This window comes from Myotis myotis, unplaced genomic scaffold, assembly GCF_014108235.1.
Source record: "Myotis myotis isolate mMyoMyo1 unplaced genomic scaffold, mMyoMyo1.p scaffold_m19_p_72, whole genome shotgun sequence".
Lineage (NCBI taxonomy): Eukaryota > Metazoa > Chordata > Mammalia > Chiroptera > Vespertilionidae > Myotis > Myotis myotis.
Genome location: NW_023416382.1, coordinates 40,671 through 66,664, shown reverse-complemented (window position 1 = coordinate 66,664; position 25,994 = coordinate 40,671). Strand labels below are relative to the sequence as shown.

General features: G+C 57.5%; 1 protein-coding gene across 2 annotated transcripts in view; it reads left to right on the top strand.

Annotated features, from left to right (window-relative positions):
- Nucleotides 1-25,670, top strand: part of LOC118660974 (ATP-sensitive inward rectifier potassium channel 12) — a 41,498-nt gene extending 15,828 nt beyond the window's left edge. The window contains exons 1-3 of one of the 2 annotated variants that reach the window (XM_036318519.1): nt 13,393-13,965; nt 16,008-16,127; nt 21,293-25,670. In XM_036318519.1, coding sequence (XP_036174412.1) covers nt 21,352-22,635 — 1,284 coding nt within the window. In that variant the 5' untranslated portion in view covers nt 13,393-13,965; nt 16,008-16,127; nt 21,293-21,351 and the 3' untranslated portion in view covers nt 22,636-25,670. Of the gene's footprint in view, nt 1-13,392; nt 13,966-16,007; nt 16,128-21,292 lie in introns of those variants that run through there. The other variant, XM_036318518.1, reaches the window with a different exon arrangement.
- Nucleotides 25,671-25,994: the final 324 nt, after the last annotated feature.

Here is a 25,994-nt window from a genome sequence, read left to right as displayed (position 1 = left end):
CAGGGATGCTCCCCTGTGGCGAGCAGAGAGCTGCACCTCGTATGGCACGGTGGCCTGGGGGGAGGCAGCACGGGAGGCGGTCCTGACCCCGCCCTTCGCATTTGCTTGCCTGGGACAGTGCCCCACAGAGAAGGCCTGTGACGGCAGGAGGCACCCCCGGGAGCACAGCTGTGTGTGTGTGAGCGTGTGAGCATGTGTGTGTATGTGAGGATGTGTGTGTGTGTGTGAGTGTGTGAGTATGTGTGTGTGAGTGTGTGTGTATGAGCATGTGTGTGTGTGTGAGGATGTGTGTGTGTGAGTGTGTGTGTGTGTATTGAGTGTGTGTGTGAGTGTGTGTGTATTGTGTGTATGTGTGTGTGAGTGTGAGCATGTGTGTGTGTGTATTGAGTGTGTGTGTGTTGAGTGTGTGTGAGCATGTGTGTGTGTGTGTGTGTGTGTGTGTGTGTGTGTGAGAGAGAGCGAACATGCGTACACTTACACTTAGGAGGAGGGTGAGGTCAAACAGGTGAGGCCACGCTGTCCAGGCCACAGGGCACAAGGCCCTCTGTGACAGATGCCCTGTGGGACACCAGCCCCAGCTCGCCCGCTGCCCAGCTGCAGCTCAGACCTGAAGCCCTTCGGAAAGCCGGGGCCGGGGAGGAAACCCACCCGCGCGGCCCCTCTTGGTCCCCCAGCCACTGCCAGGGGCGCTGGGACGGGCCTTGCGCTGAGCAGCTCCCCTGAGTCTCCACAACCCACAGGCTCCCTCCCTCGTTCACAGCCGCTCCTCACCCCTTGTGCCCACGTTGGAAACACTGGGAGCCCAAGACTGACCGTGAGGACAGGAAATGGCGAGGGCGCAGGGTGTGATGAAAGGAGGGGGAGGTGAGGAGAGTCAGCCATGCCCCAGGGGCTGCTCACGGGAGGTGCCTGGTGTAACCGCGGCCCCCCTGCCACCGTACCGTGCAGACCCCACCTGCAGAGGAAGGCCCGGGGCTGTGGCCTCCTCGCACCCGCCTCCTCCAGCTCCCACCTCAGGGCAGTGTCTGCCCCTGAACCTACACGGTAGCCTCTGCTGTGATGAAGCCCTGGCTGCTCCACCTGCCGCTTCCCTGCAGGGCACATGCCCGAAGCCGGCCGCAGACTCCCAAAGCCACAGGCTGTGCCCAGGCCGCGCGGGGGCCAGTCCCCAAGGAGAGACACAGCTTAGAAGCACCTCATCCTGCCTATGGGTCCAGACAGCAAGCTGGCTCACCTGCCCTGCCCTCGGACCCCTAGCCACCCCAGGGCTTTGGAGGAGGGAGCGGGGCTAACGGAGTCTCTGGACTTGCCTGGGCTCTGACACAGGGAAGGCTCCTGGGCACCTGGCCGGGTCAGGGGCCTCACAACCGTCACTGCAGATACACACTCTCTCAGATGAATGAGCAGGGAGCCAGCCCGTCACTGTGTAAGCCTCCCAGGACAGCTGGACAAGGTGTTTCAGCGTCAATGAATTGTCCTTGTTCAAGTTTACTTTTTAGTCACTGCAGGTGCCAGATTCCCTGCCTATACATGATCCGCACACGCAGACACGGGCACTCTGACCGGTGTCGTGGGAGAGGGCTGTCCCCTCCTTGGCTCTTGTCAGTCTCGTAAGAGAGATTTCAAATCCGTGGCGGACAGACAGACAATAGCATTGTTAAAAATACACCAGGCATAGGGCACAAGTGGGCCACCCTCAGCTTGTCTGAGCAGGTGCCCGGTGGGGTCCAAGGGGCTTTGTGCCCTCCCCTGTAGGTTTCAAGGCTCCTCTGCCAGGTACCCTGGGTGTCAGACTAGGTGTCAAAGTCCCCTTGTACTTGGGTGTCACTTTTCTTGGGATGTTTGTGCATACGCATGGCATCTTGTTTGGCAAGTCCTAAGATGGTGACTTCTTTGTGTAGTGGGTGAGATAAAACTTGCTCTTTTCCTTCTCCACCATCCCCCACCCCCCCTTGGTTCCAGGGTGATTTACTCTATGTGTCCTCTGGTTAGGGGGGAGAGGTATTAACCCTTTGCCCTCAAGTGTCCTTGGTTGGAGAAGACAAGGTCTTGCAATTCACGAGCTGGCTGCAAGCTATCCAAACTGTTGGGCCTTGTTTAATGTTCCTGCCTCAGTTTCTCTATTCCACTTGCTTATTGGCCTCGCTCTAAAATGTTTAACGAAATTTCCATCAGACTAAAAGCAGCTCACTTTCCGTGTCCTTTCCATCTTCTTCCCACACCATGTGGCCAGGAAGCCCACCCTTTTGGCTTCTGTTACTCAAAACACAGGCATGTGGTTGATTCTACCTGCTTCATTTTGCAAGTCCAATGAAGGTGACTCATACTGCATTTCAATTTAAATATGTTTTTATTGATTTCAGAGAGGAAGGGAGAGGGAGAGAGAGAAACATCAAAGATGGGAGAATCATTGATGAGCTGCCTCCTGCACGCCCCACACTCGGGATCAAGCCTGCAACCTGGGCCTGTGCCCTGACTGGGAACTGAACCTGGTTCCTAGGTTGACGCTCAACCACTGTGCCACACCAGCCCGGCCAGACTGCATTTTTAAATCATAGCAGACTTTTCTCTCTTTTTCTGGCACCAATCCAATCAGGGAGCCCTCGTTTTATTTAGTTTTCAATACTCCTGGGATATTTGGCCTCAGTGAACTTTCTGAGCTCACACCTGCTCACAGAGCCCCTCTCAATGGCAGTGAGACTTGGAGATGAGACTTGCAGGGGAGGGAAGCTGTGGAGTCCTATTCAAACGGCTCAGAGGCAAGACCAGCTATTCTTCCCACAAAGCCCCAGGCATAGAGCTTACACCATTGGCAGAGACCGGCCAGCTCCCCAGCCCAGCCTCCGCCCAGGCAGAGTCCTTGGGACAGGCCCAGTGTGCAGCCGCTCAGTGAGCTGGTTCTTGTCATAGATGGTTTGCTCTGCTGGGCCCGGCAGTGCAGGCCCTCCAGGCAGGAATCAGGATGCCCTGGAGGCTGGGCTGTGGTTGCAGCCATGACAGAGGGAAGCCCAGAGGCTGCAGGGGGCTGAGGGAGGCCCCAGCCCAGCCTGGGGACTGAAGGGCACACTAGAGGACAGCCAGGAGCTGGCCACCCTTTGTGGGGCAGGGTTGGGGGCACAGCCTGGGCAAAGGCATGGGGTGGGAGCAGCCGGGAGGGCAGTGCTGGGCCATGAGAAAATGCCAATTCATTTTCTTCCAGAAACACTTTCCAGGCTCTGCTGGGGCCACAGAAAAGGCGGCGCATGAGGAATCCTGGAGCTGGCAGGCTTGGGCTCTGACTGGGAGCCCGGGCCACTTCCAGCTGAGCTCTAGCGTCTGCACAGAAATGCGAATCGTGCTAATGGCAGTGACAGTGCTAAAGCTGGTAGTGTTTCTCTCTGCTGGGTATAGTTCTACGCAATTTATGAAGCCATTGATCCTCAACAAGAATCACAGCTTAGCACCCCATGTATAGATGGGGAAACAGGCTCAGAGCGCTGGTGACCTGCCCGACATCTCACCAGGTCTGAGTGGTAGGCCTGTGCTTGAACCCGCTGGTGCCCGGCAGGCAGTGTGGATTGGCTTGGAGAGAGGGCAGTGTTCTGATTCAGAGTGAGTGGGGGCTGCTCCCTGCCCTGCCTGGTCCTGGGCCCTGGGCCCCTGCCACCGGCCCGGGACACTCCCCCAGGCTACATTTCTGCTGCTTCTGGGTCCCTGCCAGGCCTGACACAAGGTTACTTTGGGTCCTCAGCTGCCAGAAGTGCCAGCTGCCCTGCCTCAGTCGGGCTGGTGTGAGGGCTGGTCAGCTCTCAGTGCTTGTTGAGCGGGAGGCGAGCGCTGTGCACACCCGGGCTGGCTTCGTCCCTACAGCGCTCAGCCCACAGGTCAGGAAGCTGAGGCTCCGCGAGGGCTGGCTGGGTGCCTGAGGTATAGAACCAGGTGTCACAGAACTAGGCTTTGAACCCAGAGCCAGCTGCAGCCAAGCCCGTGCAGCCTGTACTCAGGCAAGTGTGCTGCCTCGGGCTTTGCAAATGCCATGGACACCAGTCGCAGCAGCCACTGCGGGGCCATCGCTGCCTGCAGACCCTGTCACCGCCACCAAGTCCTCCCACACCCAGCCTGTGCTTGGAGGGCGTTCAGTGCGCAGCCTACAGACGAGGACAGTGAGGCCTCAGGATGGGGTTCTAGCGGGCCGTGTTGCCAGGAGTCTGAGAAGAAGCTGGAGTGATTGGATGCCCTGGGGGCCGGTGGGGGGTCCCAGAATACCCAGCCCCATGTTGATGTGACTGGGCCCCGTCCTGCTGGGTGAGGCCCTTCTCTGTGGCTTGAGGGCCCTTCACACTGTCTCTGTGCAGACAGCTGGGTCCGTGGAGCTGGCATCTGGGCCTCTGAAGCATTGAAGAGGTGGGGTGAGGGGGCCCATGTGCCGTGTCTGCAGGTAACCGTGTGGGGGTTTGGGGGGGCAGAGGGGGGACTCACGGCCTGAGCCGTTCTCATCCTCCCAGGGCTGCTTTCTGGACACTTCGTAGGTCACCCAGGCCCTGGGTGGGAGCACATTGTCAGTCAGGCCATCTGTCTGGCTGCAGTTCCTGGCTGTGTAACCCTGGGCCAGGCACTTCGCTTCTCTGAGCCTCAGTTCCCTTATCTGTGAAACGGGTCACAATGGGGCTACTGCAGAGGGTCGCTCTGGGACTCAGCCAGGAGGCCACAAGCTGGGCAGTAAAGGCACAGGCCCAGGGCCACCTGCACAGCAGCAGTCCCCACCGCAGGCTCTTTTAGGCTGTTGGCTTTGGGTAAGTCACGGCACCTTCCTGAACCTCAGTTTCCTCATCTGGCAAATGGGAATAGCAGCAACTCTTTCCTACAAGACTTTCTCAGGACACCGTGAGGCGGTCAAGGTAAAGCCCTCGTAACGAGGAGCAGAGGGTCTCCCAGGCTCTCCAGCACGGACTCTGCCTCAAAAGCCGGAACCTCGGGGCGCACAGCAGGCACAGCGCTCTCATCCTCGTGGGCTCCGTCTGATGACTATAACACGCAGTGTTTTCAAGTGAGATGAAGGGGGAGGGTCTGTGGGTCTGGCCCTCCCGGCAGAGGCAGCGCGGCTGATGAGCTGGCCGTGGGGTCGGGGAAATGGGAGCTCGTGAATAAATCATCGCGAGGTCTGGGCTAATGGACTAGCCAGGGGGCAGCATGGGCAATTAGTGCGTTAATTGTCCAGGGAAGGTGACTTCGGGTTACCAGGAGCCTGGTGTCTGGGGCGCCTTTTTCTGGGGCTCAGTGAGTCTGGGAATAGGCCCTCCTGCAGAGTCAGGGAGATGGAGTTGGGGGAGTGTTGGGGGCACCCCAGCCCTGCTTGCTGTCCTCCGAGGTGGATTCTACACTGGGGACACTCAGCCAGTCAGGCCTGTGCCCCAGCTCCCAGCCACCCTCAGCTTGAACAGAAATGGCAGGGTGCCATGGTGGGGGTGGGGGGGCAGCATGAGCATAGTCAGGGGCTGAGCCTGCCCCGCCCACCCCGGCCTCCAGCACCTTTTCTTTCTCAGCCTCGGTGGGTTCTGGGGTTTGAACCAAAGCCGACCCAGCCTAGCCAGCTCCTGCCTTATTGCCAAGGCGACCAGACCATCTCCACTGCCAGGTTGGGTGAGGGACTGTGGTACATGCACATGCACACAGCCTGGGCACGTGTATTCATGTGCCATACCACATGCGTGTGTGCGTGTGCCAAGCTATATACACACAGGTTGAACATGCACATGCATGTGTGCAAAAGCAGACACACAGACCTGGCCCAGAGTGTCTGGCACCAGGACTAAGGCAGGTGCAGATCTGTCCTGGTGGACACAGGCTCAGCCCGGGTGCACACGCACATGCCCCATGTGTTTCTACAGGAGCACACACCTGGCACTTGCTGCACATGCAGACACACACCCACACACCACACATGTGTGATGCCAGGTGGCCACCTCACCCTGCACCCTCATCTCTGCACGGCACCTCCTCCAGCTGCCAGCACTGCCTCTGCCTTCAGTGGCCCCCGGGCCACCGTGCCCTCCCTAGCACCATGGGCTGCTTCACTCTGAGGGGGTAGTGAAGATGCGCAGGTGCGGGCACCAGGGGGCGGGAGGCTCAGTGCCCGTGTGGAGAGGCACTCCCAGCACACCCCGGCCTGACTGTCACCGTCCCCTGCCTCAGTCTCCCTGGGGTCACCTCCCAAACGACCTGCTCCCAAATCTTTGACTCCCAAGTCTGTTTCTGGGGAAATGCACACTGGGGCCAGGTGCACACACACCCCTGGCACCTCCTAGCCGAGCAGGAATCGCACCTCCGCTGCGTGCTCGTGCAAGGACAGTGCACACGCGAGCACCTATTGGGCACAGGACCTGACCTGGTCACCTTGCATCCGCCACCTCCATTCATTCCCAACAGCACCAGGGAGGCAATGGGATTAAACCCATTGACCAGTGTGGACATTGAGGCTTCGGTTAGCAGCACAACTGTGTGCCTCTGAATGGAGGCAGGGCGAGGTGGAGCACATGGAGGCCGGGACCAGGTCCAGGAGGAACCATGCCTGGCCCCATACCTCCCCACACAGGAGGAACCCACGCCTGCCCCCATACCTCCCCACACAGGAGGAACCCACGCCTGCCCCCATACCTCCCCACACAGGAGGAACCCACGCCTGCCCCCATACCTCCCCACACAGGAGGAACCCACGCCTGCCCCCATACCTCCCCACACAGGAGGAACCCACGCCTGCCCCCATACCTCCCCACACAGGAGGAACCCACGCCTGCCCCCATACCTCCCCACACAGGAGGAACACACACCTGCCCTCACACCTCCCTGTCCCTCCACTGGCAGATGCACATGTGCGGGAGGGGGAGGTGGTCCGTGCCCTGCCCACCCCCAGGTTGCCCAGCTTCTTGAGGAGGGTTATCTCTCGACCCTGTCTCTTCCTCTTGGGGCAGGAGGCAGCCTCTCATGGGGTTGTTGGTGCTAAGTAAGCGCTGCAGGCTTGAGAAAGGTTTCCGGGGCCTTTCAGCAGTGACCCCAGCTGCCCGGGCCAGAGACCTGCTGCTCAGACCCCTTGTTCCAGACCAGTGCCCCCAAACTTACCTTATTCTCCGGGGCACAGGCACAGAGAGGTCCTGTGGCTCAAGGTCACACAGCACAGCAAGGACAAACAAGGTCCAAACACCAGGCTGTCGCCCCACCAGCCTGGCCTCTTTTAGATTCCAAATACAAATTAAGATTTTAATTTGGACAAGAAACCACATTAAAATGACCATGGCACTCTTTTTTCAGTCTGATTTAAAAGAGTACCTTTTATTATTCCAATTTCTTTATAATTTGGCCTTTTTGCACAGGTGAGTCTGTTAACGACGAGTTAAACATTTCAGGATTAGGACATGGAGGTGGAGGGAGCCATGAAGGCCATTCCTCCCATTTTTTCTTTTCTTTCTGCTCCTCTTAAGGAGTGGAGGGTGCAAGGGGAGGAGATTTATCCTCCTTGGCCTCTCTTAAAGGCTCTAGCAAATGAAATACCGTGTTCCACAAGGGAAAACAGTTTTTGGAGGCAAGTTTTTCCCTGCTGCTGACCTTTTTTCAAGTTCTGACTAACTTTTTGGCAAACATTCAAGATCTAATGTACCTTCTTCAAGAAAACAAGGGTTATGTTCTATAACATCAAGCAAAAATTATAAGAGATTACCTTCTGAAGCTTTAACTCTTTTAGCATGCAAAGCAAAAGTCTATAATAAAGTTTCTTACTTTTTAAGCCGAATCCTGCCCCATTAGCCTGGCTAAGAAAGACGTTCCCACCCTACTTCTGCAGCTGATCATGGGCTTTGCATGCGGTGAAATATCTCCCCACCTTTACACTGAATTCATCTCCACCTTTATGGTGAATTCTTCCCCATCTTTATGGTGAAACTTTGTTTTTTCGCTCTAGGCGAAGCCTTCACTTCCAGATTTCCCATCGGGCGCCAGATGTTGTAAATGTTTCCCTCCAAGTCCCGCGTGGTTCAGGGTTCAGGATCTGGAAGAGGAGCCGCACACAAATGAAAGAGAAAAGACAAGAGATAATTTGGGAATATTGGGGGGCCAGACCGGTAAGTCCTACTCAAGAGGAAGGACTTCCACTGGTGCTCAGGCCGCACAGACCTTTTATAGTCAGAGGTAAACAAGGCAGTGGTTACCATAGTTACACTGTTCTTGTGAGTTTCACTTGTTTTGACCATAGTTACACTTCCTGCACTTCCCTCAGCCTATTAGCTTCCCAGATAAGATCTAGGGAGTGTTATAGGTCAAGCCTAATTATGCTAAGAGGACTGTGCCCTCTAAGCTGGGACTTGTTTGTGACTTTGCCAACAGGTCAGTCCGAGGCTTAAGCCTATATTGGCTCCCCACAATATATATATTTGATTTCAGAGAGAAAAGGGAGAGGGAGGGAGAGAAATATCATTGTTGAGAGAGAACCATTGATCAGCTGCCTCCTGCTTGCCCCCTACTGGGGATTGAGCCCACGACTTGGGCATGTTCGAGGTGGGGTTGAAGGAGCGGAGGAACCTGAGGGAAGGCGAGGAAGAGAGGGCGTGGGGCCCACTGGGAGGCCCTTGCCCAGAATCAAACCTGGGACCTTCAGTCCGCAGGCCGACACTCTATGCACCGAGCCAAACTGGCTAGGGCCTGACCTGGGACATTTAGAAGGGTCACAGGCGAGACCCCATCCTGCCCCTCTCAGACCTCATCTCCCCTGTTTACTGCTCACTCTCTCCCCTTGGACACAGCTCCTCCCAAACAGCCTTTGCTGGAGCCGCTTCCTGTTCCAGGCCCGGGCCCGTCCCGCCAGCAGGACCCCACTCCCCCGTAGTCCACAGTGCCCCTTCAGCCCGCATCTTCTTCATCTTCTCATTTTCTTCTGAATGTCCGTCCTGAGGTGTGGCCAGGAGCCCCTTCGACCTGTCCTGCACCCTGGGCTCCCCTGGACTCCAGGGGGCTCTGAGGTGATGAGCAGTGACTAAGGGAATGAGGTCGTGGGCATCCAGTCCCCCAGCCACGGCCTTTTCCCGGCGCAAGTGGAACAGGGCCCAGAGGCGACTCTTGTCAGACAAGGGAGACGGCCCGGGCAGCACGAGGCCCCATGACAGGGTGAGCCGGAAGCCTCCTGGGCGGGCCCACAGCCCCTCCACCGCCTCGCAGCCAGGCCGCGGGGCTCTCAGGTCAGAGGGGCAGGATCCTGCGGGTTTCAGACCCGGCCCTGGGCCCTGGGGGAGACTCACAGGGATAGGTGATTGCTCTCCAGAATGACCTGGCCTAAGACCGGGGTGAGCACAGGATGGGGCTTGGAGGTGGGGTGGAGGGAGCGTAGGAACCTGAGGGAAGAGAGGAAGAGAGGGCGTTGGGCAGGGGCTGGCATCGGGCAAAGCAGGAAGGGGGCGGCGTCTCTTCTGAGTGTGGTGCCTGGTGCACAGCAGGCTCTCCAGCACCTGCTGGCTGTGCGTCCCACCGTCCTCTGGGCTGGCGCTGCTCCCTCACCTGCTCTCCCCTCCCGGGCACCCTCAGCTCCAGCCATTGCTCTTCAGCTCCTTGAACACAGCGGCATCGCAGCCTCAGCGCCTCCATCCCTGCTGTTCCAGAGGCACTTCCCACATTCCCTCGGGAGGTCTCCTGCCCCTAGAGTCCCTTTGGTTCTTTCCTCCTCAACATGCTTCTGTCCATCTGGCCCCATCGAATATGGGCCCGACACCATGTTCCTATAGAGCCGAGGCTGTTGGGCATCTGCTGAGCGCGTGGCTGTGAGTGTGGCTCTGGTGAGCAGGTGGAGGCCTTGGCCGTTCTCCCGGGAGCCCTGGGGAGCGACGGGTCACTCTATTTCCTTGGACTCCTGATGGCAGAACTCAGCCTCCTGCCCAAGCAGGTGGGCCCAGGGCCCTCGGAGGCCTGTCAGCTCTCCTAGTGGATTTCCTGGTCCCCAAATGAAGCCAAGTTTACAAAATGAGAAGGAAAGGAACAGGGAACTTGAAACAACAGTCCCTGTGTTCCTTCAGCTGAGCTTCTGGGTCACTGGGGGGCAGAGGCTGGGACTCAGGCCTGGTCCTGCCTGACCTTGGCCTGGACCGGTCTCCCAGTGGGTCAGGCCCATTATAAAGACACTAGAGACCCAGTACATGAATTCGTGCACCAGGGGGTTCCTCAGCCTGGCCTGTGGGATCGGGTGGAAACCGGCTCTCCGACATCCCTGGAGGGGCCCCAGATTGTAAGAAAGAACAGGCCAGGCCTAGGGACCCCACCTGTGCACGGTTGGGCCTGGGAGGGACAAGGGAGGGACCAGCTGGGGAGGGACCACAGGAGGGCTCCAGGGCATTTCCGGCCAGTCTCACTCAGTCCTGATCAGCGGACCCCAGCAGCAAGCTAAGTGACTGGTCATAGTGTCTGCCCCCTGGTGGTCAGTGCATGTCATAGCGAGTGGTTGAGTGACCTTAGCATATCATGCTTTGATTGGTTGAACGGCTGACCAGAGACCAATTAGCATATTAGCCTAATTAGCATAATAGGCTTTTATTATATAAGATGCAGCCCGAAGGGCAGGGGCTTTTCTTATCAGGGACAAGGCAGGCCTGGCAGGCTCCTTAGGGAGGAGGCAGCTGGAGTGTGGAGGGACCAGAGGTGGGACACCTGGGCAGGGGGAGGCCCTCAGGGGTGGCTCACAGACTGGAGGCCTTGGGGGCACCGTTCCATCACTGTACCTGGTTTTCTCCTCTGTTCAAGGTGTTTAGGCCCCCCCCCCCCCACCTCCCCGAAACCCGGGATAATCTCTGATGCAGTGCCAGGTACTCACCGAAGCCAAGTACTGGTTCCAGAGGCCCAAGAAACGTATTGTGGGGACTTAGCAAGGAGTACTGGGGAGCCAAGGAAATCCTAGAAGGCTTCATAGAGGTGGCATCCTTCACGCTTGAAGGATGCATGGAGTTTCAGAAGGCAGAACAAGGCATTTCTGGTGAGGGACTAGCTTACACCGAGGCTCTAAAGCAGGGGTCCTCAAACTTTTTAAACAGGGCCAGTTCACTGTCCCTCAGACCGTTGGAGGGCCGGACTATAGTTTTAAAAAAACTATGAACAAATTCCTATGCACACTGCACATATCTTATTTTGAAGTAAAAAAAGCAAAACGGGAACAAATGCAATCTTTGTATTTGCATGTGGCCCGCGGGCCGTAGTTTGAGGACCCCTGCTCTAAAGTGTGGCTGTTCCTGAGACGTCGCTGCCTGAGGAACATGACCCTCAGTGGGGGCCCTACCCTAGCCCTCTGTTCATTTCTGTGTGTCCTTTTCTCTCATTGATTTATAAGAGCCCTTTGTCTATTAAGTTCATCAATCTTTTTTTTTATAACACATCAAACAAACAAAACATTGATACCTTTTATTTTGTTTATGGTGGGCTTTGATAATGATCATTGTTACAGAAGACCGGAGAAAAACCAAGCCATGCTTAGAGAACGGGAGTTACATTTTAATTATGATTCTGTGCAGGCCCAGAAAAAAACGTGTCTTTCAAATTCTGGGCCCCCCAACATGGAGGAAACTCTCTGTATTTATACTTTTTCCAGCCCTTTGTCTCCCAAATTTGGAATGAGACTTCCAGGCCTTCTGAGAAAGAAGGCCTGTGAGCTGGGAAGGGGCCGTAAGACCATATCTCAAGGGCTGGCCTGGTGCCAGCACTGGCAACTCTGTCTGGGGCAGAGTTTACGGCCTCTCTGGAATGGGAGTAGTCTTATTTTCTGTAAGCCAGCAAGCATTAACAGAAGTCAAAATATCAGGGTTAAAATTTCAAACAGCAGTTTTTATGTAAGACGGATGCTTCAACATCATACGTATTTTTATGCTGGCAACTTTTCTAGCCTATTTACTCATGGTCTCTGGTTCAGGACGTTTCTAGTTACTTAATCTCATGTTTTTGCTCTCCCAAGCACATGCTGGGTGCTTAGGAAATGTCTGAGACTCATATTAGGTTGAAGCTTGAAAAATTGCTACCGTAAGGGAAATAGGAGCCTCGCTGCCTTTGCTCACTGGGTTCCTCCCCTGAAGTCTCTGTCCATCTGCTCATCCCTTCCTGCCTGGAGGGAGGGTCAGCTGAGGCCTCCAGGGCATGAGCCAGGCTTAGAGATGAGATGATGCGAGGGGGTGGGGGCCAGGAGGTTCCCAGCTGGTCAGCTTCCTGTATTAATTGCTGCAACTCCATCGTCACCTCTGAGATATGTACCATGATTGATCCCATTTTACAGGTAAGAAAACTGGCACTCGGAGAGGCTGTGTGACCTCCCCAAGGTCACACAAGGAAGAGACAGAGACAAGAGGGGACCCCCAGCCATATTGCCCCAGAGCTCACACTTTCAGACTTTCCCTGGGATTAAGTTCAAGCTCATGAACACGCATCCAGGGCCTCTTGGAGCCTCAGTTCCTTTCCCTGTCTGTAAGCCTCGGCCCCAGGGCCAGTGCATGCACTCAGTACACCTCCTCCTTCTGTTATCAGGATGGCAAGGGTGCCCCCTCTGTGTCTCTAGCCCCTCTCGTCCCCTAGTCCCTTTAAGTCCTGAAATGTTGGACTTGGAAGGGCCATCCCCTCGTTAGCAAATAGGAACAGGACGGCCCAGAGGCGGGGAGACACTGTCACAGCCACTCAGTGGAGAGCACCCAGCAGCTCTGTCCTCTGCTGCTCCCAGAGGCCTGGGGCCAGGGACACCCTGTCTCCCCCTGCCCCGCCCTCAGAGTAGGATGTTCTCAGGATAAAAATACTCCCGGAAACATTCCCTGGTGCCTGGCCCGACCTGCCGCCTGCCCTGGGGCCAGACCTGGCTTTCCCCGCAGGACTCAGGGTAGATGTCCACCCTCCTGGGCACGTGGCACAGCCTGTCACTGGGTTCATATGTCCAACCTCGGTCCCCAGACCCCAGACGGTGCAGGGCCCGGGGGTCGTGGGCACTGTGGTTGCGTGGCCCGCACCAGCCCAGGCACAGGCACAGGAGCAACTGGCCAGGCGGCCGCTGAGCAGATGGAATTACGGCTCTGGCGTAGCTGCTGCCGTGGCGTTTGGAGAGCATCACTGGGGCTGGTGGGAGCCAGTCATGTGCCGTTTCAATTCCGTTGGGAATCCTATTTCTGCTCGGAGCTGCCTCTGCCAGTGTTAGAGCGGAAACCCCTCTCGGGGCACAGGGAGGCCCTGGCACTCACTCTGGGTCTGCTGCGTGGCACCCCCTAGGACTGGGCCTCGGTTTGCCTCCTTGACAGTCTCCTGAGGTGGGTGGGGTCTCTACATTTTGTAGATGAGGCTGGGGCACAGGGAAAGGCCTACAGGAGCCCGGGCGGGGGGTGGGGGGGGGGCTGAGAGAAGGGTGACAGGTCTTGGATTTGGGACAAGGACCCTCTGGCCCCTTGGGCCCCTCCCTCCAAGAAAGGTTGGTGTCGTGATGCTATGATGACAGCTGCCTGTCCTCGAAGCTATGCTGTGCCAGGCCCTCTGCCCAGAGCACCCGCCCTCCCCCATCGCAGTGAATGGCACAGGCGTCCCCTGGGAGGCCAGTCATCAGCCCATTTTGTGGTGGAGGAAGCTGGGCCTCCGGAAGGGGAAGTGCCTTGCCCTGCCCCCTGGGGTGTCGTCCCAGCCTTGCTGACAGGTTGGTGCTGGCAGGGAGGCACAGGGGCTCCAGGGCCCACCCAGGCCCTGCCCTCACTGCTGAGACGCCAAGAGCCAGTCTGGTCCGTTGTGGCTCAGGCTGCCCTTCTATTGTCGCAAGCCTGGTCCCACACCCAGACCACCCCGTGCAGGACGGCGGCCATGACCCAGGGGTGCCAGGAGCTGAGTGCACGCGCAGTGGGCAGGGAAGGCACCAGGCAGGGTGTCCAGAGGCCTGTGTTCTGTCTCCACGCCTCCACTCGTTCATCTGCTTTGTGGTCTTGGCAAGTCACTTCCCTGCGCCTCAGGTTCACGGTAAGGACAGGCCTGACGGGCGGGGTTTGTGTGTCTGGAAACTTGAGGAAATGGAGTCAGGAATGGGTTTGAGAGGCAGGTAACCAGTCTGAAGTGGGGAGAGGCAGGCTGTCCATACCTCCACCCTTGTCCCTTCTCCCTGACCTGGACAGACAATCCTGCACAAAGTTCAGGCACTCACTCTGGGTCTGCTGTGTGGCACCCACTGGGGCAGGGCCTCGGTTTACCTCCTTGACAGCCTCCCGAGGTGGGTGGCGTCTCTCCGTTCTGCAGACAAGGAGGCTGAGACACAGGGAGAGGCCCACAGCTAGCCGCTGGCGGGTTGGGGGTGGGTGGGTGGTGGGGAGGGGGAGGGGACAGGTCTTGAATTTGGAGCAAGGACTCTCTGGCCCCTGGGCCCCCCTCTTTCTCTCCCATTACCCTGTGAGGGACACTTCCTCTGCTCAGAGTCCCCGCTCCAGGTGACCTGGGGCAAGTGGCACCCTCTCAGCCTCAGTGTCTCCCTCTGCTCAGTAGGGAGACTCACCTCTCCTGCAGGGCGGGGCAGAGAAGGTTGGAATAACTAAAGCCAGGAGCTGAGCTCCCAGGGTGGGGCACAGTGTGGGCCCACTTGGGGGGGGGGTAAGGTTATTTATCTATCCCAACCACCTCATTCATCCATCCATTCATTCACCTAAAAATATATTTACCTACTCACCTATTCATATTTGCCTACTCATTCACCATTATCAACTTACCTATCTATCCACCCACCCACTTATTTATCCATTCACACACTCACATACCCATCCATAATTTATCCATCCATGTACCCATTCATCCATCTACCCATCCACTCACTTATCCATCCACACACCCACATGCCCACCCATAATCCATCCATCCATTATCTACCCATCCATTTATAATTCATCCATCCATTATCCATCCCTCTTCATCCATCATCCATCCATCCATCCATCCATCCATCCATCCTTCCATTCACTTACCTATCCACATACCCACCTAGCCATCCATAATTCATCCATCTATAACAGGGGTGGGCAAACTTTTTGACTTGAGGGCCACAATGGGTTCTTAAACTGGACCGGAGGGCCGGAACAAAAGCATGGATGGAGTGTTTGTGTGAACTAATATAAATTCAAAGTAAACATCATTACATAAAAGGGTACGGTCTTTTTTTTTTTTTTTAGTTTTATTCATTTCAAACAGGCCGGATCTGGCCCGAGGGCCGTAGTTTGCCCACGGGTGATCTATAATCACCCATCCATCCATTTATACACCCACCTACCCATTTATAATCCACTCCCTCGTTCACCCATCATCCATCCATCTAATCCATCCATCCATTCATCCAACTGTTCATCCACTCACCCTCTCATTTATCCATTTACACATGTAGTGATCCATCATCCATCCATTCATAATGCATCCATCCACTCATCACCCATCCATCTACCCATTCAACATCCATCCAGCCATTCAGCCATCTGTCTATTCATCCATCCATCAATACATCCATCCATCCATACATACATACATACATACATAATATATCCAGCCATCTATTGGTAGGTCAGCCCTGTGACTAACTTTGGGAAGACCCTTCAGGTGGTGGCTGGGGCGCAGGCTAGGGACCCGAGCTCCTCTGTGACTTTAGGAGTGTTCCCACATTAACTTCTTCTCAAGTATAGGGACAGCAATAGTGTCTACCTTGGGGGGTTGTTGTGAGGATGACATGAATTGATGTCTGCAAATCACCTACCACAGTGTTGGATGCCATAGACGCTCAACAGTTATCGGCTGTCATTGTGGTGGGACCTGTTCTGTTCTGCCTTCTCTGGTTCTGACAGTTTGTCATGGACAGGCTGACCTTCTGGGAAGGTGTGGGGCACCAGAGGTATGGGAGGCCCCTCCTCCTCCCAGGGGTCCTGGGGGAAGCAAGCAGGAATGTGGGTGCATGTGGAAATTCCTGACTTTGGAGCCTCTCTGGGAAGAGTAGCACCATCTATAGTAACTTGGCTTTGCTTTGTTACCTTTAGGGTCTTCTAGCCACTGACTCATCTCTAGCTGATGCTGGGGAAATGGCAGCTGCTGCTAATGCGGCCTTGGAGATAGCACGTGCCCACTCAGCACTGTTACTTAGAAGATAGAACCAAGAGGTAAGATTAAGGTCACTGATGTGCACCTGTCCACCTAGTCCTCCCAGCCCAACACTCATCTGTGCACCCACCCATCTATCCATCCATCTCCCTCCTCTTCCCTCCACGTACCTGCTCAGCCTCTCATTCCTCCAGTACCCATCTACTAGTTCCACATGTCCTCTCTCCATCTGCCATCTACCCACCCCCCCAGCCCATCCATACATCCATCTCCCTATTCATCCTTCTACGTGCCTACTTAGCCTCTCATTCCTCCATCATCCATCCACTAGTTCCACATGTCCTCCCTCCATCTGCCATCTACCCACCTATCCACCCAGCCCATCCGGCCATCTTTTTATCCATGTGTTCACCCATCTCCCAACTATTCATTCCCCACCATCCCCCAGCCACTCCTCAACTCGCCCAACCACCCATGTATCCTTTCATCCATTGACTCTTCCACCTATTTCTCCACTCACTAATCTATCCACCCAACCCATTCAATAATTTTCCATCCACCTAACTCCTCCATGTCTCTGGTTACCACTCACCCGCCCATCCACTCATCTGTCAGTCCTGTTTATCCATCCATATGCCCGGCCACCTGTCTCCTCATTCATTGATCCATCCATCTCCTCATCTGTTTCTCTATTCAGATGCTTACCCCCTCATTCCTTTGTCTAGTCCCGTGGTCAGCAAACCGTGGCTTGCGAGCCACATGCGGCTCTTTGGCCCCTTGAGTGTGGCTCTTCCACAAAATACCACATGCGAGCGCGCATGTACAGTGCGATTGAAACTTCATGGCCCGTGCGCACAAGTCGGTATTTTGTGGAAGAGCCACACTCAAGGGGCCAAAGAGCCGCATGTGGCTTGCGAGCCATGGTTTGCCGACCACTGGTCTAGTCAGTGAGAATTTCTTGGATTCTCTCTCTGTGCCGGGCCTGCATCAGCCCCTCTGGGCCTCTGAGATTGGCCAGAGATGGGACCTTCGGACCCTAACAGGAGAGCCAGGGCCAGAGCACTCAGAGGGCTTCATGGAACTAGTAGCTTTCAGCCAAGCACTGGTGGATGGGAAGATTTTAAACATCCCCTTTAGCTGTGGTTTGGGGGTTTGATGACATGGGGCAGAGGGTGGCTACAAGGAAATCCATCAGGAGCCTGTTGCTGTGTCCTGGCAGGAGTGGCTTGGGCAGGAGGGTGGCCGTGGGCCAGGAAATGGTGGGTGCCTTTGGGAATTCAGGAGGTAAAATACAGAGGACCGACTGGGCGAGGGAGTAGATCTGGGGACTGAAGGAGAGGGAGGAGGCAGGCTTCTGGCTGGGCAATTGGAGAAGGGGTCAGGGTGCCAACGGACCCCCATGTGGAGTGGGAGGAGGAGGGGAAAGGAGAGGGTGAAGAGAGGAGGGGAGTGAAGAAGAGGTGAGGAGGGGAAGAGAAGTGGGAGAGGAAGGAGCGGCGGAGGTTTGGAAGAGGAGAGGAGCTGCGTGGGCCATTGGTGGTGTGGGACCTCCTGGAGGGGACACTGCCTGAAGCCTGCGAGGGAGAGCCCAGGGACCAGGTCCGTGCAGGTGGTTTAGTGGCTGGGGACCCTAAGAAGCACCAGAGGGGAGTAAGGAAGTGAGACCGGGAAGGGCAGGAGTCATTTGGGATGTATTTTTGACAAAGTCATGGCTGGTGCAGTGGGAGCTCAGCCTGGCTGAGGAGCCAGAGTGTGCGTGGAGGCAGGGAGCTGCCTGCCAGTTGATGGAAGGCTGTTCTGGGGCATTCCTTCCCACCTGCTGAGAGCTGCTGGGCAGAAAGACTGGTGGAGGTTGGCTGTTGGGCAGTGGCCCTGGAATGGTGAGGCCCAGGAAGTGGGTGGAGCCTGGTCCCCCAGCCTCCGCGTATGCAGCTCCACGTTGCTCCTTCTCTCCTTGGGCACCAGGCCTCGGCCCAGGAAGCCTGCACTATGCTCACCTGCACATCTGCAGGACGTGGGGGCGCACGGCGGGCGGGCATGTGGCTGCAGAGGTGCTTCTGTGCAAGGGCTCATCGTCTCCCAGATGTGAGGATGGGAATGCCCCCTCCAGCCTCTGTCCCCTCCAGGCCCACTCCTGGCCATCCCCAGCCTCCTCACGGCCCCCTGAGTGGCCAGCATGTCCCTGCCTGCCCCTTCTCCCACCTGGAATGCCCTCCCTGCCTCTGCACCCCCAGCTCCCAGTGCCTGTGGCGCATCCGCTGGCCTCACTTCCTGTGTGACTGGGAAAGGGAGCCTCTCTCAGAGCCTCAGTCTCTCTGTCTTCAAATGGAAGGTTGGATTTTTTAAGCTCTTGGGCCAACTCTGATACCCAGTGAATGGACCAGCAGAGTCTGAAGTTGCTCCAGGACACTGAGAGTCAGGTCCGCGACGGATTGGTGATGTACAGGCTGGAGAGGTGGTGTGTGAGCCACACTCTGGCTTTCCCTGAACTCAGTGGCCTCTAAGGGTTCCTCCAGTTGTAGGACTTGAGGCTGTGAGTGCCCCATCCCCGGACACTCTCAGGGCTGCATGGCTGGGGGTGGGGGGCGGGCTGGTGTGGGCCTCCCTGCTGGTCAGTGCTGAGCTTTGGGCTGTCTGTGTGTCTCATCCACATGGGATTTCAAGGGAGCACTCTGTGCGAAGGCTGTAACCCTGGGCAAGTGGATTCATCTTTCTGAGTTTCGGTATCCTCACCTGGGAAATGGGGTGATAGTCATAATGTTGCTGTAGGGATTAGCCCTCTCAGAGCAGTGCCTGGTGGGTAGTAAACACTGGGTAAGCATTGATGACTCTGCCTGCACCTCTGAAGGGGCCCTGAGGGTGGGGACCTTGAGCCTGCCCCCTGAGGGCCTCCTCCATTGGTCCTTACAGTCACTGCTTTCTTGGCATCTGAGAGTGTGGGCCCAGGCCTTGTCCTGGTCTCCTCCTGGCTGCCATCTAACCTGAGGGAGGTGTCTGGAGCCTCAGGGGATGAGGCGTGGCCTGATCTGCTCTGTCCAGAGGCCCCTCCCAGTGACTCTCGGGCCCCTCCCATGGGTTGTGGTAGCTGCCTCTCTAAAACCCCAGCTCAGGCCAGAGCAGTAGGTTGAGTGTGCTGGGTGCTCAGAGGCTGTGTTCTGATGCTGACCCTGCTGGGGCCTCACCTCCTCAGGGCTCTGGGTTCGTGTCCTGCACTGCCCACTCTCTGCCGGCTAAGCTCGCTTCACTGCTGTCTCTGGTGTGGAAGTCACCCCACCTTTTCTGGCCCAGGTATCACACCCCAGTGTCTCGCCCCCATTTTCTCCCAGCAGTGCCCTGACCCTCATTGACCAACCTGGGCATCTGCCGACAATGGCTCTGGTCCTGTTCTCTTTACCATCTCATCTCAGTCTGTAAGTTGCTTTGTGACTTGGGATGAGTCTCAGCCTCAGTTTCCCCATCTGTAAAATGGGAAGCTGGCTTCCTTGTTTGCTAAGGCCTTTTCCAACAAAACACATATAACTCCATTCTTATCTGGTTTAACTAGGTGCCCCCTGAGCGAGTGCCGCACAGGCCTGCATGCCCGGGCGAGGACCGCCCCCTACATTTCGTTTTGTTTTGGTTAATCCTCACCCAGGATAATTTTTCCATTGATTTTTTCTAGAGAGTGGCAGGGAGGGGGAGAGACAGAGAGAAACATCGATGTGAGAGAGACACATGGATTGGTTGCCTCCCACACACAGCCCAGTGGGGGCCAGGGAGGAGCCTGCAACTGCAGTACGTGCCCTTGACTGGAATCGAACCTGAGACCCTTCAGCCGAGGGCTGATGCTCTAACCACTGCTCAGCTGGCCAGGGGATCATCCCACATGTTTTTTTTTTTTTTTTAAATATATTTTATTGATTTTTTACAGAGAGGAAGGGAGAGGGATAGAAAGTTAGAAACATCGATGAGAGAGAGACATCGATCAGCTGCCTCCTGCGCACCCCCTACTGGGGATGTGCCCGCATTCAGGGTACATGCCCTTGACTGGAATCGAACCTGGGACCCTTGAGTCCGCAGGCTGACGCTCTATCTACTGAGCCAAACCAGTCAGGGCAATCCCACATGTCTTGAATGGAGTCCCTAACGACCACAGCATGGCCCAGCCTTCTTGCCAAGCCAGTGTTTGTGTATGAGGAGTGCCCTTGGGCCGTTGGGCAAGTGTGTGGTGCTGGGTTCTCTTCCTAGGTCCTCTTCTGGGGCTTTGTGTGCTTGTTTACTGAGAGCCTGTGAGGGGCTCCCCCCTGAGCATCTCACACACGTGTGCTCCTGTGCACACACACACGGCACCAAGAGGGCAGGGAGGCTGAGGACCGGACTGGACTCCGGGATTCCACGCTGTCTCTGTTCCTTAGTGTCAGGGTGACTTTGGACAGCTCTGAAAGGGGGGTGGGTGTGAACAGGTTTTCTCTGTATGGTTTTAGGAGGAGCGTCAGCAGGTGAGGGTTACCAGGCCTATGTGGCATGGCTGAGGTGGGTCCCAGGTGCCCACCTGCTTGGGCGCAGGCCAGGTGTGAGGCTGCTCAGTAGCCAGGAGCAGCGCCAGGCCGGGCTCTCTGGCCTTTGTTCTTGTGATTCCGTCCCACCTCAGAGCCCCAGGTGGAGTCGCCATGACCCGCTGCACGTCCTTCAAAGTCTCCGGGCCACAAAAACACCCCACCAGCGATCTGGTAGCCTCCTGCTGGAATCTGTGTACCCTGACCCTGGCACTCCCCCTGACGTCCCCACCCCCGGCTTCCTGCCTCCTGGCCCAGACAGAAGCAGCTCCTCAGACCCATGCGAGGTGGCGGGTGGAGCACCTGGGTGGGGGGTGGGGGAGAGGAGATGAGGCCCCAGCAGAACCTGGGCCCATGACGGGAGGCCCTGAGTTAGACAAGAGTGTTTTGAACCTCAGCTCTCCTGCTTATTGGCTGCGTGGCTTAGGGGAGGCCAGGCGGCCTCTGAATCTCCATCAGAGGGAGCAGCTGCTCCTGGGGCTGTTGACTGGATGACTGGGAGCATCTGCTGAGCGTGTGGCCTGCCCTCCCTGTGTGTGAGGAGTGACTCGCGCAGGCAGTGAGCACTGTGAGTGCCTTGCATGTGCCAGCTCAGGCGGGGTCCAGCAACACCTGGGGACCGAGATGGGGCGGGGGAGGTGGTAGGTTCCTGGGCCCATGTGGAACGTCCTCTGTCCTCTCTGTTGCAGGAGCCGCCCCTCTGGGAGCCGGCGTGGGGCCGAGGAGCCAGGACCTCCCCCCGCCCGGGATGACCGCAGCTGGCCGGGCCACCCCCTACAGCATCGTGTCATTGTTGGAGGACGGGCTGCACCTGGTCACAATGTCGGGCACCAATGGCTTCGGCAACGGCAAGGTGCACACGCGGCGCAGGTGCCGGAACCGCTTTGTCAAGAAGAATGGCCAGTGCAACATCGAGTTTGCCAACATGGACGAGAAGTCACAGCGCTACCTGGCTGACATGTTCACCACCTGCGTGGACATCCGCTGGCGCTACATGCTGCTGCTCTTCTCGCTGGCCTTCCTCGCCTCCTGGCTGCTCTTTGGCGTCATCTTCTGGGTCATCGCCGTGGCGCACGGCGACCTGGAGCCGGCGGAGGCCCGCGGCCGCCCGCCCTGCGTGCTGCAAGTCCACGGCTTCATGGCCGCCTTCCTCTTCTCCATCGAGACACAGACTACCATCGGCTACGGGCTGCGCTGTGTGACGGAGGAGTGCCCCGTGGCCGTCTTCATGGTGGTGGCACAGTCCATCGTGGGCTGCATCATCGACTCCTTCATGATCGGCGCCATCATGGCCAAGATGGCCCGGCCCAAGAAGCGGGCGCAGACGCTGCTGTTCAGCCACCACGCGGTGGTGGCGCTGCGGGACGGCCGGCTCTGCCTCATGTGGCGCGTGGGCAACCTGCGCAAGAGCCACATCGTGGAGGCCCACGTGCGGGCCCAGCTCATCAAGCCCCGGGTCACGCAGGAGGGCGAGTACATCCCGCTGGACCAGCTGGACATGGACGTGGGCTTCGACAAGGGCCTAGACCGCATCTTCCTGGTGTCGCCCATCACCATCCTGCACGAGATCGACGAGGCCAGCCCGTTGTTCGGCATCAGCCGGCAGGACCTGGAGGCGGACGACTTCGAGATCGTGGTGATCCTGGAGGGCATGGTGGAGGCCACGGCCATGACCACGCAGGCCCGCAGCTCCTACCTGGCCAGCGAGATCCTCTGGGGCCACCGCTTCGAGCCCGTCCTCTTTGAGGAGAAGAACCAGTACAAGATCGACTACTCGCGCTTCCACAAGACCTACGAGGTGCCCGCCACGCCCTGCTGCAGCGCCAGGGACCTGGCGGAGAACAAGTTCCTGCTGCCCGGCACCAGCTCCTTCTGCTACGAGAACGAGCTGGCCTTCCTGAGCCCTGACGAGGAGGACGCGGCCGAGGACGACCCGGCTGGCGGCCCTCAGGCCAGGCTCGGCCTCGCCAGGCCCCCGGCCAGCAGCAGTGCCCTGGAGCCGCGGCCCTACCGGCGGGAGTCGGAGATATGAGTGGCCGTGGCCACGGGCAGCCTCTGAAAGGTGGCCAACGCGGCCGCATGTTAGACGCTTCAGGCTTCGCAGTGGTCTTGGGAGGCAGGCAGGAGCGTGGGTGGCAGGAGCGGATGTCCCTGGCCTCAGAGGCCCACGCAGGCTCGGGGCCGCGCTGCAGGGGCTGGTGCGTCTGCCTGAGGGAAGGGCTGCAGACCGCCCCCACCGGCTCCACAGCCGCCCCGCTCGGTGCAGGCCGCTGGCTGCAGGCACCCACTTGTTTTAGCTCGGGGAGAAATCAGGGGTCTCCACTTTCTCAGTCTCAGTTTGAGGAAGACTCTTTACAAAAGAATTAACATGGGATTAAACCTTTTTTTAATTCACGGGCTACAAAAAAGGACACATAGAATTCCACTGTTTGCCAGGATGCAGGCAGTGGGCGGAGGCTCCTCAAGGCTCCCCGGGGCTGGAGGGCCAGGGCCGCTTCCGGCCAGTGCAGCCCTCGCTGTGGCCCCTGTGCGCACGGCTGGGTTAGGTCCCTTTTGTGGTGGAAAAACCAGGGCCGTGTTAATGCTCACAAGGCCCCTGGGTCATGGAGGCGGCGCTGGGACAGAACAACTGGTTTCTGGAGTTTGACTTTGCACTTAGAGGCGCCCCTCAGGGTCGGATGTGAGCCCCGCCTGCCACGGAAGGTCCCCTCCCCCAGCGCCCCGGGGTCCCCTTGTTTGCTGCTCTCTCCTTTGCTGCCCATGGCTCCCACCCTCCACAGAGGGGGGCCGCTGCAAACATGCAGGAGTGGGTGCTCCTGGGGAGGGCACCTGGCAGCCCCACCCTGTGAGGCCCAGAGGAGTGGTGCCTTATAGATTCTGTGGGTCTGGCTCAGTTCCTCATGGTCTAGGACTCCCCTGTACCCCTCCCCGACGCCACCATGCAGTCCCCACAGCCCCTCTGTCTGCAGAGGCCAGGCTGATGGTGCTCCCCCTGACTCTGGGCAGCAGGGTGGAGCCCATGAGTGGCAGCCAGGCTGCGCCCTGCCTGAACAGAGAGGACCAGTGTTCAGAGAGATTCGACCTCTCGCTGAGAGTCAGGAGCGGCACACACATCCCGGAAGGTGTTTGGGCTGTGGGCTCTGCTGGCCCAGAAGCAGCACCAAGACCAGCAGCTGCCCAGTGCAGGCTGCTTCTTGGCGGAGAAGCCAGCTGGGCTAGGGGGGTGGTGGGGAGGCCAGAGCAGCCTGGACCCCGGGGCAGCCAGGTGCCTTCCCAGGATAGCTCAGTGCGCTGCCCTCCAAGTGACCAGGCCCATGAGGAAGTCAGTATTAGAGAGCCAGTGGCTTTTGGGCTTGCCTGCCCTGGCTGCTCCAACCTGTGCCCCCACGACAGCTCAGCCTGAAGGCACCAGGGACTCGGGCCCAAGTGGGAAACTGAGGCAGTGTGCAAGGTCATGCAAGTAGGGAGTGGGACTCTGGAGACAGGGAGAAGCTGGGGCCTGGGTAGGCCAGCCTTCCATTCACTCCATCCAGCGCCAAGCCCAGAGGCCCTGGAATCCAGGTCCTGGTGGTTTGGGGTGACCAGGTGCACTCTGCTCAGCTGTGCCCTCAGGGGCCCATGGCAGGCAGCTTAGCTCAAGACCCTGCAGGGAGCAGCCCCTCGCAGCCTGTCGTCTCTTGCCAAAGGCAGAGGCTGTGTTTTTACTCGTCTGCCCTCTCCTCCCTGCCCTGTATTTATTTATTTATTGCTTGTGCTGAAGACCAAAATAGTCTCCCTCTTTAATGCACTTGAGGATGGAGGGTGGCTGGGTGGGGCTATGGTATGTGCAGAGCACGGTTCACATGGCTCCTGGGAGAGTGCGAGGGGGGGTGCTCACTCTTGGTGTGTGGAGAGCATGTTAACCCACTGAACGTTCCGCACACAGGTGAGTGGGGGTGTTTGTGCACATGTGAGTGCATGTGGCGTGTGGCAAGTGTGTGTGCGTGCATGCATGTGTGTGTACTTGGTGTGTGGTCTGTGCTGAGCAGGTGTGTGTTCCAAACTGCTCCTACCCTCGCCCTCCCAGGCAGTGGGATTTCCAAGAATTTTCTCAGTAGCCTGGACCAGGAGGCCCAGAGTTGGGGATGGCTGAAGACTTGGCCTCGGGCCTCCCGTGGGAAGGCCACGCCGGCAGGAGTGTGTGTGGCTGAGAGAGTGGGCGTCAAGTGTGTGAGTTCATGTGGGATGTCTCATCTGTGTTCAAATAGGACACGCAGCGATTGCTTTGCCGGTAAGTGCATGAACGTGTGGGTGCATTATACACGGCGCTGTTGTACAGATGTGTGCATAGGACAATCTGTGTGTGGATCTGGGATGATAACATAGATACATGGTATGTATGTGTGCAGGCATATACACACACGCGCATAGTTGTGTGTGTGCTTACCTGTAGGGGAGTATTTGTGTGTTTTATATGAGGGCGTTGGCTTGAATGTTCACCAGGCTGTATGGATGGGCACAGTGCTCAAGATGGACCCCAGCCAGCAACGTCAGCAAGCTGGCTCAGGAGTCCCGTGGACCCTCAGCTCAGAGCGTGTCCACGTGGAGTGTGTGTGGGTGAGGCTTCCGGGTGCCTGGGTGTGAAATGATGTCTACACACGTATGTGAGTCCTTGACCTCCAGCAGTGAGTGATTGTGTGTGGGAGGCCACGTGTGTATTTGTCCCTCTGAACATGTACATGCATGTGGTACGTTTGTGTGGCAGCTGTGCCAGGCTCTGAGCAGGGCTGGGGCCTGCCTGCTGGAGTGGTATGTATGTGTGTGCATGTGTCAGGAATGATGCGTCCATGCGTGTGCCTTGCATGCAGTTCTCTGCCCCACGGTGCCGTGCCACCCAGTTCCTGCCTGCACGGGGTCCCGGAGGGTTGGGGCCTGGTAGGAAGGAGCCCCCTGTGTAGGGGTGTCTGCTCTTTGTAAGATAACAAAATGTCAAATATATTTTAAGTGGCAAATTTCCGTGATTTTCAATACCGAGCGGTGTCTGAAGACATGGGCCTGGGGACTAGCCCTCATTAAATGCGTTTTGGCCTCCTTGAGTGCCACCCTGTGGAGACGTGTGTTTGAAGGACCTGCTCGGCTCCCCACGTGCGCTGTTCTGTGCTCCTTCAGCCCTGTGTCTGCAGCAGTGGGGCTCCCAGGGCCGTCCAGGAGGAGGTGAGTGGACAAGGCAGCAGCTTGGGGACAGAGGATAGACAGCCTCCTCGCAGCCTGGTGCGTCCTTCCAACAGCCCCTCCCCTCCCCCAGACCCTCTCCCATGTGGGCCTAGGAGCCAGACCATCCACCCCAGACTATGCCACCCTCCCCCGCTGGGCAACCTTGCCATGCCCTTGTCCCCTCTGGGCCTGGGCCTG